The sequence below is a fragment of the Leptopilina heterotoma genome, unplaced genomic scaffold (assembly GCF_015476425.1).
Source record: "Leptopilina heterotoma isolate Lh14 unplaced genomic scaffold, ASM1547642v1 Lhet_325, whole genome shotgun sequence".
NCBI lineage: Eukaryota > Metazoa > Arthropoda > Insecta > Hymenoptera > Figitidae > Leptopilina > Leptopilina heterotoma.
This window is the reverse complement of record NW_025111019.1, coordinates 550,619-569,707: the sequence shown is the minus strand read 5'-3', so window position 1 is coordinate 569,707 and position 19,089 is coordinate 550,619. Positions and strand designations below refer to the sequence as shown.

Sequence of the window (19,089 nt, the reverse complement as noted above, 5' to 3'; positions counted from 1 at the left end):
TTCATGGCTGTGAATATAGAGAATTTGAGTCTTTTAATTCTCGGCAATGGTTGGTTGGCGAATGGAAGTGCGGAAAATTTGAGTCTTGATGGGAGTATTGTTCATGGAGCTAGAACTCTTTTGGCATCAGCGACAGTTGCCGGTGGTTCGATGAAATTACTGAGGCACGCATCGGATGCATGTCTCGCACAAATAAGTTTCGCTGGAAGTATCGAGGCCACTCTCAGAGCACAAGGCGAACTCTCTGTCGAAGTGAGCAAAAATTTTACTTCTCCTTTCTTCGCATGCAAAGTAAAATATTCTCCCTCCTTTTTTTAATGCGGGAAAATAAATTTTTTACCTACAATTCTATTTTTCTTTTTTTCTATTTTTTTCTATTTACAATGTTTATTTATAGTTTTCTATTTTAAAAAAGTAAAGAAAAATTAAAGTAAAACTAAGAAAAATTAAAAGAACAAATGTTCTTTTAATTTTTCTTAGTTTTACTTTAATTTTTCTTTACTTTTTACTTTTTAATTTTTTACTTTTTCAGTTCTTTTTTTCTTTACTTTTTAATTTTTTTACTTTTTTACTTTTTATTTATTTATTTAAGAAATATAACGGGACATTATTTTCACTTTTTTTCTTTCTTCGATTAATTGTTCATTTTCTTTTTTTTATTGATTATTTCCCCTTTTTTATTTTTAGTAAAATAGAAAAGCACGTGACGCGCCTAAATTAATTTTTTATTAATTACTAATTTGGCTAATTTGCAAAGAGCAAGTTTTGATTAAGTGCTTTGTTTTCCATTTTCTTTAGAAATTGTACGTTGGAATCACGCAGACCGAGGGTTCCGGAGGAGCTGGTCTCCTTCGGTTCCTGAGGGACAGAAAATCATTGTCACCAAACGCACCGCATTCTAATTTACATGAGCAATCAACTGGCGATTTGTTATCTAGAATAGCTCCAATATTACCAAAGGTACTTTCCGGCGAGCACATTTTTTCATTATTCATTTATTTATTATTAATTAATTCATTATTTATTTATTTTTCATCATTTGTCCAACCAACTTTTTAATTCATTGAAATCATAAAGTAACGTTTTATGTCAACTATGAAATCAAATGAAAATTTATATATTAAAATCAGGCTTCGCAATCATCTACTAAAACCTACTATTTATTACTTTTTTCCAATTAGCTACTATTTAGATATATTTTTTTTAAATTCAATTATTTTCGTAAATAATAAAACTCATTGCAAGAATTCAATTATTTTCAAAATATCTAATAAAATTATTCACAGGAATTCAATTATTTTCAGAAAATATTAAAATTCTTAGTAAGAATTCAATTGTTTCCAAAAAAAAAAAATTAAATTCTTCGCAGAAATTCAATTATTTTCAAGAAATAATTGAATTTTTCACAGGATTTGAATTATTTTCAAGAAATAATTGAATTTTTCACAGGAATTGAATTATTTTCAATTATTAATTAAACTATTAGTAAAAATTCAATTATTTTTAAAAACGAATTGAATTTTTCACAGAAATTCAATTATTTTCAAAACTTAATAAAATTCTCCGTACAAAATTCAATTATTTCCAAAAAAATAATGAAATTCTTCGCAGGAATTCAATTATTTTTAAAAACTAATAAAATTCTTAGTAAGAATTCAATTATTTCCAAAAAAAATAATGAAATTCTTCGCAGGAATTCAATTATTTTCAAGAAATAATTTAATTCTTCACCGGATTTGAATTATTTTCAAGAAATAATTGAATTTTTCTCAGGATTTAAACTATTTTTTTTTTAAATAATTGAATTTTTCACGGGAATTGAATTATTTTCAAAACTTTTAATAAAATAATTATAGAAAGTGAATTTAATAAAATACTTCTTATAATAAATTCAATTATTTAAAAAAAATAATAAACTTCTTCGCCTAAATTCAATTATTTTTGAAAATTAAGAAAATTCAATACAGGAATTAAGTTATTTTTAGAACTTTTAATAAAATTCTTCGCCTAAATTCAATTATTTTTGAAAGTTAAGAGAATTCAACACAGGAATTCAATTATTTTTAAAACTTTTAATAAAATTCTTCACCTAAATTCAATTATTTTTGAAAGTTAAGAGAATTCAACACAGGAATTCAATTATTTTTAAAACTTTTAATAAAATTCTTCGCAGAAATTCAATTATTTTTAATCCGATTTCAATTTAGGTATTCGAAATAATTATTCTTCTAAATTTTTAGTAAATGAAAAGAAAGAGTTTAATTTTTTACAAATTATAAAATTTTTCCCAGGTATTCAATTATTTAAAAAAATTTAATAAACTTCGTTACAAAAATTCAATTATTTTCATAAAAATAATAAAATTCGTTGCAGGAATTCAATTATTTTCATAAATAATAAAATTTTCCATGGATTTAAATTATTTTAAATAGAATTTTAATTGAATTCCAGGAAAAATTATACTATTTGTAAACATTTAATTTAAATTCTTCGAAAGAATTTAATAACATTAATTAATAGTTAATTAATTTAATAGTTAATTTTTTAAAGGAATTTAATTATTTTAAATACAACTTTTAATAAAATTTCAATTATTTTTTATATAATTCTATTTAAGAATTTGATTATTTTCAGAAATAATTAAAATGTCGTTGTATTGAAAATCATTGAATTCTTGTAAAGTATTTATGAAAAAAATTTGATAATAATTGAATTCATTTCAAGAAGTTTATCAACATTTCTTTCAATAATTGAATTCTTTCGAAAAAATGGAATTGAAATTGTATTGAAAATAATTTAATTCTTGTGAAGAATTTCATTAAAATTCTCTAAAATAATTTAATTATTTTGAAGAATTTATTTTTATTTTCTTGGAAATAAAGAAATTTTTTTTAACAATTTCTACAGAAAATTTGGAAAATAATTGAATTTTTATAAAGAATTTCTTTCAAGTTTTTAAAATAATCGTGTTTTATTATTAATTGTAATTAACGATTTTCCTATTGAATTATATTAAAATTATTCGTAGAAAATTAAAATCCTTTTAAACAATTTTATTAGAGTTTTTGTAAATAATTAATTTTTTTTAAGAATTTCATTAAATATCGTAAAAATAATGTAATTATCTGAAAATAATTTTAATTGAAACTTTTGAAAATAATTGAAATTTAGAAAGAATTTTATTAAAAGCTTTTGAGAACAATTGAATTGTTTAGAAAAATTGTATTACAATTTTTAATTAAAAATAATTGAATCTGTTAAAGAAATTTTATTAAAAATTATCTTGAATATAATTGAATTTTTTCCTATAGAAATTTTATTAAAATTGTATCTGAAAATAATTGAATTTTTCAGAATAATTTTATTATTTACAAAAATAATTGAATTCTTTCCAAGAATTTTACAAATTTACAAAAATAATTGAATTCTTCCCTAGAATTTTACAAATTTATAAAAATAATTGAATTGTTTCGAAGAATTTTTTATCAGAATTTGTTTGAAAATAATTGAATTTTTCGAAAAGTTTAGAAAATAATGATTTTTTAAAAAGAATTTCAATTAAAATTGTTGAAAATAATTGAATTTAATTAATATTTTTAAATGTTGTGGAGGATTTTACAATTCATAAAAATAATTAAATTGTTTCGAAAAGAATTTTATCTGAATTTTTGAAAATAATTAAATTTTTTAAGGAATTTTATTAAAAATTTTGAAAAATAATAATTTTTTAAAAAGAATTTCATGAAAAATTGTCGAAAATAATTGAATTTATATGAAAACTCTTGAAGATAATCGAATTTAATTAATATTTTTAAAAGTAATTATATTCTTTTTAAATTTTTTTAAAAATTTTATTGAAAATAATTGAATTGAACTACTTTTTTTAAAGCAAATTATTGAGTTTGAAACCTGTAAAATTTTAAAGTGTCTGTTAATTTTCAACTTTACGTCGCATTGAAAAATGTTACTTTTTCGAACAGAATCTCGCATTGAAATTGGGAAGTTCGTCGATAATCGCTGGACGAGAGGACGGAATGATCTCAGGATTGGAATGCACAATTGGTGGTTTACAGGTGAATTCACGCTTTCAACCTGATGGACCGCAGCTTCATCTTGCTCTCAGTTTGGATGCTCTGTCATTACGTGGACAACTTCCGATTTTGTCTCTTCGTCGGCTATCGATTGAGGCTAAAGTGAGTATTTTTTTTTCTTTAGAAACAAATTTAGCAAATAAATTTATAAATATAAATATAAATTTGGAAATTGTTCAAATTGGAATGGTGATAAATTTTTTTCCTCGACAGTTGGAAGAGGACGTTTTGGCAATAATGACGCAATTAAATTGCCTTTCGATGATTTACGATCATAAAGATTGGGAGCAAATTTTGTCGAGCAGCGCCAAAGATATTCCAACGCCGAATGTCACGATTGCCTCAAATCGAAAATTGCCTTGGATCAAATTGAAAACTGTTACCGAATTACGTGAAGGTTCATTGACCATAAAATTGCCTGATGTTCAGGAAGCTTCCTGCAGTCTGGCTTTCGTTAAGTGCTCCGTCAACAGTTTCTTCACTGAAGGTGAATTTTCTTCTATTACCATTGTCTTAATTTTCAAGTTGATTAATTATTTCACTTTTTTTCTTTCCTTCTTCGTTTATTATTTGTATTAAATTCAATTATTTGCATGAAAATCTTTGATTTTTATTAATTTTACTTTTTATTTCAAAAGTAAAAATTTTTTTTAAATTCTCATAAAAATTTCAATTATCTTCATAAATAATAAAATTCTTCTCCGATATTCAATTATTTTCAAAAATAAATTTCAATTTTAGTAAAATTCCTCGACAAAATTCAATTATTTTCAAAAATAAATTTCAAATTTCAATAAAATTCTTTGACAAAATTCAATTATTTGGAGAAATAACAAAATTCTTCAAAGGTATTGAATTATTTTTCTAAATAGTAAAATTTACTTTTCTTTCGATTTTTCGTGTATAGAGAGAGCTGACGAATGGAATGTGGAATTAATGATCGAATCGCTGTGCTGCGGTTTAAATGGCGTTGACACGAGTATTCCAGAAATGGCCCATCGCTGGGGAAATCCTTTCACAGTTGGTGTTTTTGTAGCGACCGCAAGTAAAAATGGCGTTGGCGTTGTACTCGATTCACTTCGCACCGAGTGGAGTTTGGAATTTTCCAAATTTCTCGAGCAAGGTTTCACGTAAGTGTTCTTTGTTAATTCCATTTTTGAATCAAAAGAAAAAATCATTTGAATTAAAAAAAAATGGAGAGAAAGTACGAAAAGATACAATTTTTCTTTCATTATTTAGATACTATAATCAACATCATGGAAAATCTTTGGGCCAAAAAGAAACAAATAAGTCACTTCAATTAAATTGCAAGATGTCGAATTGCAATCTTTTCTTCATCGCGGAAAACAAACGTAAGTTTTTGTCTTAATAAAATTTATAGATAAAATTAGTATTTGATTGGTAATTAATTAATGATCGAATTTAATTTCAACAGTGTCGATAATGTTGCGCTTGGATTCGGCAAATTTGGAGCACAGCGTGAAGCGTTTTGTCGGCGTTGCCGAGGGCGTTTGTGCAATAACGCTAAATAAAAATGATGCAATTAATTGCGAGCACGCGGAACAACAAAGTCATCAATTTTTCGCCGTGAGAAAATGTAAAACCGCAATTACAACCGAGGCAGTGAATATCAGTTTGGACGGAACAAATATCGCCTGGAGTCCAAATTTACATCTCCGTCTGCGACAATTGTGGCTCGAGTCGGCCGACTTTCGTTCAATTGTATTCAGAAAATCAATTGTCACCGTCGATAAAGGTGAGAAAAAAGATTTTATTTAAACTATAAAAATAGTATAAAGAATGATTAGGACTCCTTAATTTAATTTTTAAATTAAATTTCTTTAATTAATTTTTTTACTTCTTAATTAATTTTTCTCCAAATTTAATTTTCAGATAAATCAAATGTGAAACGTTCAATTGATTTATTGGCAATGAGTGGAATAACATTGGCGATTGATATTTCGCCGCGACATTATCTTGAATTAAATTCCGATCACTTGAGATGGTCGCAGGGTGAGTGGCGATTGAATTTTTTGAAAGTGTCGCTCGACATGGCGGACATTATAACAATTGAGGGATTTCAATTGACGCGTTTGGATGACAGTAAAGAGGTGCGATTGGAGAGGCAAAATAATGATGGTTTTCAACTCGATTGGAATGAAACGTGGTCGTTGGTGATTGATTCATTGAAAGCGAGATTCCCCTACGAACATGAATTCACCGAGGCAATACAAAACGAATTGTTCAGCATTCGAAAATGGCTCAAGGAACTTCATCCCAGGGATAAAATGAAGGCGGGGAAAACTCTTCCCTCCGACTTGGTTATCAAGGTAAGATTTTATTTACTAAAAGTTTTTCTTTGTTTAGATTTTTATTTACAGACAGTGAGGAAAATTCTCCAATCTCCAAGGTAGAAAATTTGGCAAGATGATGGTCGTGATTGATTGAAAATTCCATGATGTCGGTCGCGATTGGTTGAAATTTCATGATGAAAGTATTTAAAAATAAAAAATTACGGATCAATTATTACTGACAAAAATATAACCAATCCGAGTTAAATAAAACATTTTAATTAAAACTAGAAATTAAATTTCTCATAACTATAAAACATGAAGATATCGATAACTCCGAGTTTGGAGTGTTTTGACTCGGAGTCATCGCTTTCTTCATGTTTTGTAATAATTAAAGATGGCAAATTGATAAAATCATTATTTTATATAAGAAGAATTTTTTTACTCCAACTTATTCAAAATTATTTTCAACATTTCAATTCAATTACTATTTTCTAAAATTTCCAACTAAAATTCTTCTTTAAATCAATTATTTTTAATAATTTTCGAAAAAGTTTCTTTTTGACAATTTTTAAATCCATTTGTTTAGAATTCAATTTTACGAAATACAATAAACAAAATTCCGATTATTCGTAAATTCTTCAATTAAATACATTATATTAGAAAATAACAACTTCAAAAAAATTTCAAAACAAATTCAATTAAACCTTTAAAAAAAAATTAATTTCACAAATAGTTAAAATTTTAATTTTCAAAGATTTTAATTTGAAACCTTTTCAGAATTCAATTATTTCTAAAAATTCATGTTATAATGCTTTTAATATTCAATTATCTAAATTTTTAACCAAAATTCATTTTTGAATGAATTTTTATTAGAAAATTGAACTAGAATTCAATTATTGAAATACAAATGAAATGCAAATAAATAATTCATTGAATAATTGAATTCTCATGTAAAGAATTTTATCAACAAATTATTTAAATAAATAATTTTTGAATAAAAAAAAAAATAATTGAAAATAATTGAATTCATGTGAAATATTTTATTAATTTTTAAAAATAATTGAATTCCTGCGAAGAATTTTATTATTTATGAAAATAATTGAATTTTTGCGAAGAATTTTGTGAATAATTTTGATAGTAATTTAAGTTTGATTATAAATTTTATTAATATTTGAAAATAATTCAATTTCTGTGAAGAATTCAATTATTATTTGCAAGAATAATATTCAATTCCTGTAATTAATTAAATTAATTTTGGTAAATAATTCAATTCTTGTGAAGAATTTTTTGAAATGTTTTTAAATAATTGAATTCCCGATAAGAATATTAATAAGTTTTGGAAAAATAATTGAATTCTTACCAAGAATTTTATTAATTTTCAAAAATAATTGTTTTCCTGATAAGAATTTTATTATTTACTGAAAATAATTAAATTCCTGTAAATAATTTTATTATTTTTTGAAAATTATTGAATTCTTACTGACAATTTTATTAATTGTTAAAAATAATTGTTTTCCAGCTAAGAATTTTATTATTTTTTTAAAAAATTGAATTTTTTCGAAGAATTTTGTGAAAAGTTTTGGAAATAATTGATTTTTTTGCGAAGAATTTTAGTAAAACTTTTGAATGTAATTTAATGCTGACTATGAATTTTTTATTAATATTTGAAAATAATTCAATTTCTGTGAAGAATTCAATTAGTATTTGCAAAAGTATTTCAATTCCTGTAAAGAATTCAATTAATCTTGGTAAATAATTCAATTCCTGTGAAGAATTTTTTGAAATGTTTTTAAATAATTGAATTCCTGATAAGAATATTAATAATTTTTGAAAATAATTGAATTCTTATAAAGAATTTTATTAATTTTTAAAAATAATTGTATTTCTGCGAAGAATATTATTATTATTTGAAAATAATTGAATTCCTGTGAATAATTTTATTATTTTTTGCAAATAATTGAATTCCTTGTAAAAAGTTTTTTATTTTATGAATATAATGAAATGATTGCGTCGAAATTTATTAAAAATTTTTTGAATAATTGAATTCTTTTGGAAATTTTTATTAAAATAGTAAAATGTAGAAAATTATTGAATTGAGGAAAATTTTTGAAAATAATTGAAATTTTTGCCGAGAATTTTGTAAAAATTTTTTTAAATAGTTGAATTGATTTGAAGAATTTTATCAAAATTTTTAAAAATAATTGAATTCTTGCAGCGAATTTTTAGTAAAATTTTCAAAAATAATTGAATTCTTACGAAGAACTTTATTAATTTTGTCTTTAAATAATTGAATTCTAACGAAGAATTTTATAAAAATTATTTAAAATAATTGATTTTTTTTCGAAAAATTTTATGAAAATTGTGTTTGAAAATAATTAAATTCCTGTGAAAATTTTATTATTTATGAAAATAATTGAATTCTTATAAAAAATTTCCAAATTATTGAATTCATGCCAATAATTTTATCAAAAAATATGGAAATAATTGAATTTCTTCGAAGAATATTTTATTATTTATTAATGTAATTGAATTTTTAGGAAGAATTTTATTAAAATTTTTCATAATCTCAATTAAACTCTTTTGAAGAATTTTTTTCAATTTCTTTATAATAACGGAGTTTCTTTAATAATTTTAATTGAAAATTTTCAAAATAATTGAAATTTATATGAACAAAATTTTTCAAGTTTTTACAATAATTGAAATTAAACATTTAATTCGTCACTTTTATTAAAATTTTTGAGAAAATAATTGAATTATTTCGAAAAATTTCTTTAATTCATTGAATAGAATTGAATTTTTTAATAATTGTATTGAAAATAATTGAATTCCTGAGAAGAATTTTATTAATTTATGAAAAATAATTTAATTCTTACTATGAATTTTACTGACTTATAAAAATAATTGAATTGCTTCGAAGGATTTATCAAAATTTTAGAAAATAATTGGATTCTTTCGAAAAATATTATTAAAAATTAAAAAAATGAAATTTTAAAAATTGAAATCTTTCATGAAATTTTATTAAAATTGTATTAAAAATAATTAAATTTTTGACAAGAATTTTACTATTTTGAAAAGTAATTCTTTGAAGAATTTTTTTATTTTCTAAATAATTGAATTTTAGCAAGAATTTTTAACAAATTTTTGAAAATAATTGTATTTCGGAGAAGAATTTTATTAATTATAAAGATAATTGAAATTTTTATGAGAATTTTTTTTTTAAACATGATTGAATTTTCACAAAGAATTTTATTACTTTTGAAGATACTTGAATTTTTGCAATTATTTGTGACAAACACGAGGTGAAAAAAATAAAATATTTATTATTATGAATAAAATTAAATATTTATTAAATTCTGAAAGGTTCAGCGAAATAATCGGTAGATAGTAAATAACAGAAGAATAAAATTTTAACATTGAATAACAAGAAAAAAAATTATTATACAACAGTGATTGATTTCTTTTTCATTTCAAAATTTTGTAAAGAAATTTAGAAATTAATTCTACTATCGAATTGCAATAATATTATTATTCGTATTTTTCAGTTTGGACAAAGTCCGTGTAATATTTAGTATCTGTGGAAAATAGTTGATGAAGTCTCTCTGCCATTTTAACCATTCGTTTTTCCGTTGGTATTTCATTATCTCGCATTTTCATTATCAACACTTGCTGACCTAGAATATTCTTATAATACACCTCATCCAATGAGAAATGAAAATTTGACGTTACTATATGATACGGAACTTCTTCGTTTAAGGCTCGACTGAGATCTACAATACCCACTTGATTGGTCACTGTAATTTCTGTCAGCAATGGAACATGTGACGAAGCGCCGCGATTATTCAGAAATTTCACAATCTCCACATCACGCTGAGGGGAGAATTTTTTTATTGTATCAAATGAAACTAAATTTGCCCTATGGAGAGATTTAACGAGCTGTTCTGATAAGTCTTTTGTTATAAATTCACCACGATAGAGGACAATTGGATTTGCAATCCAGTTCTCGTTACATTGTCTAAGCGCGAGTCGATTAATTGCCGCCTCAAGTCGTCTAATTCCATTCATGTCGATCAGCAATATATTCTTGACGAAAGAATCCAATACGTAAAAGTCTTCGAAACGAAAAAACTTTTCGACGCTTGGTATCAGTTTATACTTTCTAAAAGTCTGTTCTATATTTTGGAAATAGATTGAATCGTATATTTCATGAATTCTTCGTATCGCTTCCGACAATTCGATAACTTGATCTATAGTTTCTTTTGATATCACATCTTGAATGTAGGGATTTCTTTCGACCTTAAAATTGTCATAGTGATGCTGAAACTCCATCACACTGAAATCGTACGCCAACATATCGTAAGATGGCACAAAAGTCGAACTACTTGGTCTTACGCTCAGAACGTAATTTGATAGAAAGTCTATAGACAGTCTCAAGGGACTAAGAGGAGCATTATCGACCAAGAAATTGGCAGCTTTCGTAATTGATTGTATTCTTGGTAAATTTATCACTTCTTCCCCAGCCATCAATTGATGAAATTCTTGACGTCGTAAGAACTGCCAATAATCCCTCGACATCTTTATATTCTGTAGCTGAACATTCAAAATCTGTTTGTTTTCAGTAAAAAATGTATCCGTTACTGTAAAGAATACGTCGTTGAATGTTACATAATTGTCTTGAAGCTTATCGTGAAAATTAGTAAAGTCCACCAAGCCGTACAGCGAATCGAAAGTCAAGTGATAACGTACTTCTGTGTGCAGGGCAAATGGATTCATTTTGTCGGTTAAAATTACAGTTGGAGGTTTATTTGATAGCAAAGTAATGTCGTTGAAGAAAAAATGCTTTCCCTTTAGGCTTCGGAAAAAATCGATGTTTCTTTGTCCTTTTGAAATTTGACTGCACCAGAGTTTAATAGGGGTCTTCACTGGGATTTCCAGTTCGGATTGAAGTAGAGCTAATCTATTAATGGATGTACGTAGAAAATTTATATTCACCGTGTCTGCTTTTATAAACGCCAGTCCATTATTTTTCCACAACATTAGAATGTCCACATATCTTGTATACGTTGGATCTCTTATAATTGTTTTGTAGAAATGTTGATCGAACTTCACGATTCCTTTCTTTGACGTCCCGGGAATATCATCAAGAGCATCAAGATTATACTCACCTTGTACTTTCGGATTTTCTTCTCCAATTTTTCTCACCTTCTTAGGAATGTTTCCATCTTGTAATTGATCTCCAGCAGGATTTTTTCTTTCTAGGCCAATTTCTTCCGTTTTTATCCCATATTCCACTTCTTCTGAATTGTGCACTCTTTTCCTTTTTCCGGGTACTTTTACATCAAATTTTTTGTGGACATAATGAATTGGGTTTTCGCTAATTAGTACATTGCTCCGTCTGATAGTTTGGGGTTCTACACCATTAACGGATACGGGAGCATTCAAAAGATCTTTTAAAGTTATAGAATATAGTTTATCACTAGTAGCTTCTGAAGGTTTGTTCCCTACTCTTCCTTTTGAAGTGCTCGGTAATTCGAATTGAGGAAAATTACGAACCCCTTGGTTTCCTCCCGAAGTCGTTTGTAATCCAGTGTTGGAAATTTGAGGTGGCGTGTATAATGGTGAATGATCTTCAAAGTGCGATCTTGCAATTTGATCCACATTATAATCCAAGACGTTTTTTCTTGTACTAACATGATCCACAAGCGATTCCAGAGATTCTAATGAAGACTCTCCATCTGAAGGTGGATTGGACTTTTCGTTAGTAGGTGTTATTTTCCAGTCCATTGTATTATGATAAACATGATAATTACGTAATATATTTACATTACGGCCATCGAACAACATTTCGTCCAATAGATATCCAACTCGCTCGAGAATGTCATTCTTATTCATTTTTAGTTTAGATTTCAGTACTTCACCAGTTTCTGGAATGTATTGCTTGTAGAAAGTTTTATCAGGATTTGTAATCGCTATAACGGGAATTTTGGTTAAGGATCCTTCGATGCTTCTTAATTCAGCAGATCTCCCCAATGATGATACGCAGCTTGGACCGAAAAAGTGCAATCCACCAGGATAAAAATATCTAACGATGCTATAACCTTCACGCTCAGCTAGAACCATTGGTACTAAGCCCGTATGATCAGCTACCAATTTCAAATTATCTTGTGTGCTTCTTAAGAATGATTTTAGAATTGACAGAATCTTTTGAACTGCTGGAACACTTTTCAAATTAGAAAACATATTTCGAAACAGTTTATGAAATGCTCTAAATCCGAAGTTGCTCATTTTGTAAAATAGTTCAAATCCAGGATCCAATGTGCGAAGAGAAGTGACAACTAAATCCTTCACGAGACCACGAGTAAGAATTTCTCTAGCGATTGTATGAGCAGCAATTCTTGAAATTTGGTTCAACGATGTCATTATCGGTAGTTTAGTGACAATTCCTGCTCTTGCTAGACTGTTGGTCATCAAAAACATATTTCCAATGTTCATTGATAACCTGCTGCTTATTTTTGCTGAATATGATGCCGCCAAACCTGCGAATGGAATAAGACTGAGCACATCTAGACTACAACTAAAACCAGCTTCTGCGACTTTGTCTGCTTTAACGCTTTCGACACAATTATAAAAGGGTATAAGAGATTTGACGAAATTTAAATACTTCTCACCCAAAGTTTCATCATAATAGTACATCTTAAGACCCCTTATGAACTGTTTTGTTTTTATGTCCGCAATTCTTCGAATAAATAATTTATAATCTTCATGTATAAATTTCAGAGTTGTAGCAAATGGTGCAGTCTCCATTTTTAACGAAGAATCGTTAGCAACTGCTTTTGCAAAGTTGCGTTCGTTTCCTTTGCTACTAAGTAGACTTAGGGTATGATTCTCTTGTCTCAATGCGTAATAGTTCGGATTCTCATTTCCTCTTCTTATTGAAAACAGAAAATATATGTCGTTGTTTGCTTTTCGTGGTGTAGGTGCACACATATTGCAACGCATTGGATATGTAGGAACTTGTCCATGTTTGACTGTAGAATTTATATCCATTAATTTAAACAATTTGCTATCCACTAAGACTTTTTCAATAGAATTTCTCTCAATTTCATTATAAGTTTTTTCGACTTCTGTAAATTGGTCAACGTATAAAGTTTCTAAATCGGGAATATCTGCACGACAATGTGAAGGAAGTAAAAGTTTTGCTAACCATTTATACAATGTTTTATATACACTTATATGCAGTTCGGAGATTTGAGTATCTTGATAGTTACAATACCTTTGAAGTATTGTTGTGGCTACGTACGTTCGACTTTGAAGTTTACTAACTTGCTCCTCCAGTTTGTTATAAAGACCTTTTTCTAGATTCTCCTTAACTATTTGACGCATCTTGAAATTAATGTATATAAATAATTTTTCATAAGCCTTATTCCAAAATTCAACTGTTAGGGAAAATTTATCTGCATTACGAAATTTTTCTTTGTAATTAAAGGCGTAATAAAATAATGCTGGAATTTTGAATAGTTTTAAAACCATTTGATTGGTTTCGTCATTCAAATCTTGTAAATCAATTTCGCGTGAAATGAGAATATATTCGTTGAATGTAAAGTTTGTCACTTCACTAGATATGGATTTGATAATTTTTAAGCCAACCATTGCGTATATATAACTTACGTCGAGTATGCTCATGTCCTCTTCCGGTTGGGGGAAGTTTGGCAAAATGTGGTCCTGGTAAATTTTATTAATTGCCAGTGGAGAAAGTCTCGAACTGTAATTTCCTGATGAACAGTATTCCTTGGCGATGTAACTTTCAGAAAGATGTCGTAGAACCATTTCTTTGAATGCCGAATAATTTATATTGTCTGCCCTGTTAATAATTTTTGCCAAATAACCATTAATGTTTCCATAGTGAGAAAACAGAGCAGTGCTAATGATGTAGTGATACGTTTCGTCAACGTATTTCATGTCAAGTGTTTCATTTTCTCCACCACCATAAAGATCACTTCCTTTCAAAACTTTCTTCAGAATTTGATATTTAGTCCGGGTTTCATTTTCCGAATTGTTGATGTAATCAAATAGTGTATTTAGTACCGGCACAGACTGATTCCTTTCATCAAGTTTTATCAAATCGTTGTTGTAAAAATAAACACCAAGAATAGTAATGTAGTGACAAGCAGAAAGAAATTGAAAGTTGGAAGCTTGTTGAATAAAGATTGATGAATTATCCATCGTTATATTTAAATTTTTTATTATTGATTTCCTCGCTTAGCCTCTTGATTCTAAAAATGATTATGCATATTTATTTGTAAAATTACAAGCATTTACAAGGAATCAAAAGGGATTAAATACATCACAAATTAATTCCACTTTAAGTGATTAAAAAGTGTTGACTCTAATATTTTAAACTTTGAGCATTGAAAAGGATTCCCTTTACAGAAGAATTTGCCTTAATAAAAGTCTTCAAATCTAGCAGAGAGCGGACAAAAATGGAATTCAGAAGTATTTAAAATTTTCGTTTTTCTATTGATGATGAAGTAATTTCTAATACCTTTCTATTCAAGCCTTTTTACCTAGTGCTCATTTGTTATGCTAGTTGAATTAAACTTTATATAATAGAGAGGGTTTGGTTTGTCTGTTCTTTTCTATTTTTTATTTAACTTGTTGGTACTATGTAAAATAAATTTTATAAACGTTACTATATTCTTTTTCGAAAATTGAAGTTTTAAACGGGAAACGCACTCAAAAGGGAAATTAGAAGACATAATAAAATTTCGCATTCAGTAAAAAGTAAATTTTATAAAACAAGCAAAAATATAGTTGATATACCTTTATTTATATACTTGATGCGTATTACAATGTATGCAAGATTTGCTTCGTCGTCAATACACAAGAAGGTCAGCTTGTTCAAAAATTTAATACGTCTTTTTTAATTTTTACTATAGTTATTGATCATTATAGATTACAACTGTTTGAGAAGTAATAAATCTTTGTTTTTATATTTAAAAAATGCTACTTTCTATTAAACAGATTTCTTGTATGCTCAGTTGTTTAAAATATTTACATTTGCTTAATATTTATTAAAATTCATGGATTCTAATAATATTATAATAAATCACTACTCGTCTATTATCACGTGAACTAAGAGTATGGTTGAATCACCTTGAAATAATGTTAAAATGATGCGCGCGTGTAGTTCATCTTTGAGGATCATTATACTTTACAACAATATTTCCCAATATTCGCATTACAGTTAGAAAATTCATTAATAAATATGGACAAATAGTAATTTGAATTCCACTTCGGTCCATTATACATGGTTTATTTAAATATTCGTTAATACAGTTTTACAGTTCATTAACATCGCTAGAGAAATAAAGTATTTAAATACAATGATTAAAATAATAATAGTAGACAAGTCAATATTTTAAAAAACGAAAATTTATGATTAATGTGTAAACATGAAGACAATGTAAATTAGTAAAATAATGATAATTGTAGTTTCTTAGTATTTAAAATGAAAATCCAATATTGATATAAAAATATTAAATTTTTATCTATAATAATTCGTTGATAACAGTTGAAACTTTAATCAAATTTTTGAGTAGGGTAACGATCATGGTGACCGATACTTACTAAAATATTCCACGCTTCAAAGTAAATCCGAATAGAATTTAGTATCTTTAGAAAGTAGTTGATGTAGATTATTTGCCATTTTAACCATTCTCATTTCTGTTGGTTTCTCGTAATCCTGCAATTTCATTTTCAAAACTTTCTCACCAAATATATTTTCATAGTGTATTTCCTCCAATGAAAATTCAAGGTCTGAAGTTGTTATATGAATTGAAACATCTTCGTTTAAGGCTCGACTAAGATCTACAATACCAGCCTGATTTTTTACATTAATTTCTATTAACAAAGGTACTTGTGTTGAAGTGTCACCATTGTTTAGAAATTTTACTACTTCAACATCGCGTGTTGGAGAAAATTTTTTAAAAGCACCAAATGCGACAATATTTGTTCGGTGAATGGATTCTAAAAGTCCTTCTGACAAGTCCTTAGTAATAAATTCTGCACGATATAGTACAATTGGAGTGTTAATCCAGCCCTGGTCACATTGTCTTAGCGCTAGTCGATTAATTGCCACTTCAAGCCGTCTCATTCCATGCGTATTGGTCAGCAATACGTTTTTAATATATGAATGTAATACATAATAATCCTCAAATCGAAAAACTTTTTCAGCAATTGGTATTCTTCTGTAATTTCGAAAAGCTTCTTCTATATTTTGAAAATATACGGAATCATAAACCTCATGAATTCTTCTTCTTGCTGCAGACAAATCAATCTTTTTGTCTAAATTTTGTTTTGTTAGCACATCTCGTATGTGGGTGTGGCTTCTTATTTTGTAATTGTCATAATAATGCAACATATTCATTGCAGCAAAATCATTCGCTAACATATTATAAGATGGCACAAACTTTGAAGTACTTGGTCTTATCCTCAAAATGAAATGTGATAGAAACTCCTTTGATGCTCGAACAGTACATAGTAATCCATTATCAGCCATGAAATTAGAAGCTTGTACAATTTTATTCATTCTTGGAGATATTAATTCTCTTTCCTCATGAAACATATTTCTCATATCAAGTTCTCTTGTGTACTTCCAAATATCTCTCGACAAATCTAAACGTTTTAATTGAACATTTAAAATTTTATTATTTGCTGTAAAAAATGTATCTTTTACCAAAAACATCACGTCGTTAAATGTTACGTAATTATCATGAAATACATCATTAAATTTAGTTAAGTCTACTAAACCAAATGGCGTATCAAATGTCAAATGATAGCGAATTTCAGTTTGTAATGAAAATTTATGTATGTTATCCATTGATATCAAACCGGGTGGTTTATTTTGTAACAGAGTAATATCATTAAAGAAGAACTTTTTTCCTTTTAAACTTCTCAAAAAATCTATATTCTCTTGTCCTTTTACAATTTGTGTACACCAAAGTTTCAGAGGTTTCTTGAACGAAATTTGTGAATCTATTTGAAGAAGAGCCAACTTATTTAAAGATGAGCGTAAAAAATTTATTTTCACATTGTCTTGTTTTACAAATAATAATCCATAATTTTTTAACATCGTTAGAATATCTACGTATATTGTATATGTTGGTTCTCTTATAATACGTTTGTAGAGATTTTGATCTAATTTCGATAAAATTTGTTTTAATGACCCGGGGATATTGTCTAGATTTTGCGTTTCATATTGTTTTTGTAGTGGTGCCTCTAGTACATCTGATGTTGAATCAATTATTTTAATTCTTTTCGGAAAATTTACATCTTGTATTTGGTTTTGGTTTTCTAAAAGATTAGTATCTTGTGTTTGTATTTGATTTTGTATTACGGCTTTCGGTTCTTCTAGTGGTTGATCTATTCTTCTTTTTCGTGCAACTGTATCAAATTTTTTATGAGTGTATGGCTGAACAAACTCTGAGTCTTCCTTCTTTTTAATTATTTCTGGAAAAATTGTAACTTCATCTTGCGCTTTTTCAGTCTTCGGTAATATAAAATTTTCATTTTTTAATTTTTGCGGAATATTCGAGTAGAGTACCTGCATAGCATCAGGACCAGTTGCAGTAGTATGAAGGACAAATTTATTTGGTAATCGAGGAGCATTTTCTCCAGTATTCAAAAGATCCCTCAATGTTGGTGAATATACTGAAGCAACAGAATGTGAATTATAGTTTTCTGTTTTTGCAGTTTCTTTAGAAGTCCCTGGAAGTTCGGAATTCGGTTCATGTGGCATACTGTGTCCTGATATATGACGGTTTAATTCACTTAATCTAATGTTAGTCATTGGATGAAAGTTGTAAACTGGTAAATGTCCTCTAGAAGAACTTGCAAATTCAGTTAAAGCAAGTAGTGGATCGTTACTACTGCTTCTTGGTAAATTCCCTTGAAATTGAAGACTTGCGAATTGCTGATAATTTTGTTCCATAACGTATTCTCTTGCAGAAACTTGATCCAGAAGTAGATCTGGCTGATGTAATGAATTATCTCCTTCTGAAAATGGATTTACATTGTCCTTAGAATTTTCGTTAGTAGGTGTTATTTTCCAGTCCATTGTATTATGATGGACATGATAATTACGTTATATCTTTACATTACGTCCTTCAATTACCATTTTTTCTATTAAGTAACCACTTCGGTGGAGAACGTCATTGTTATCCATTTTTAGTTTTGATTTCAGTATTTCACCAGTTTCTGGAATGTATTGCTTGTAGAAGGTTTTATCAGGATTTGTAATTGCCATAACGGGGATTTTGGTTGAAGATCCTTCGATGCTTCTTAATTCAGCAGATTTTCCCAACGATGACACGCAGCTCGGTCCAAAAAAGTTCAACCCACCTGGGTAAAAATATCTAACGATGTTGTAACCTTCACGCATTGCTATAACCATTGGTACTAAGCCTGTTTGATCAGCTACCAATTTCATATTATGGTTTGTATTTTTTAAGAGTGATTTTAAAAATGACAGAATTTTTTCAATTGCTGGGAAATTTTTAATTTTAGATACCATATTTTGAAATAGTTTTCGAAATGCTTTAAATCCAAAATTGCTCATTTTATAAAATAGTTCAAATCCAGGATCCAATGTGCGAAGAGAAGCTACAACTAAATCTTTCACGAGTCCTCGATTGAGAATATCATTAGCG

The 19,089-nt window shown here is 27.4% G+C and overlaps 1 protein-coding gene across 2 annotated transcripts in view; it reads left to right on the top strand.

Moving 5' to 3' along the window:
- The window catches only part of LOC122504920 (protein KIAA0100), a 61,862-nt gene that overhangs the window by 3,377 nt on the left and 39,396 nt on the right, over positions 1 to 19,089 (top strand). The window contains exons 5-12 of one of the 2 annotated variants that reach the window (XM_043616264.1): positions 1 to 252; positions 799 to 960; positions 3,981 to 4,193; positions 4,305 to 4,578; positions 4,999 to 5,221; positions 5,331 to 5,443; positions 5,527 to 5,847; positions 5,985 to 6,421. In XM_043616264.1, coding sequence (XP_043472199.1) covers positions 1 to 252; positions 799 to 960; positions 3,981 to 4,193; positions 4,305 to 4,578; positions 4,999 to 5,221; positions 5,331 to 5,443; positions 5,527 to 5,847; positions 5,985 to 6,421 — 1,995 coding nt within the window. The remainder of the gene's footprint in view (positions 253 to 798; positions 961 to 3,980; positions 4,194 to 4,304; positions 4,579 to 4,998; positions 5,222 to 5,330; positions 5,444 to 5,526; positions 5,848 to 5,984; positions 6,422 to 19,089) is intronic. The other variant, XM_043616265.1, reaches the window with a different exon arrangement.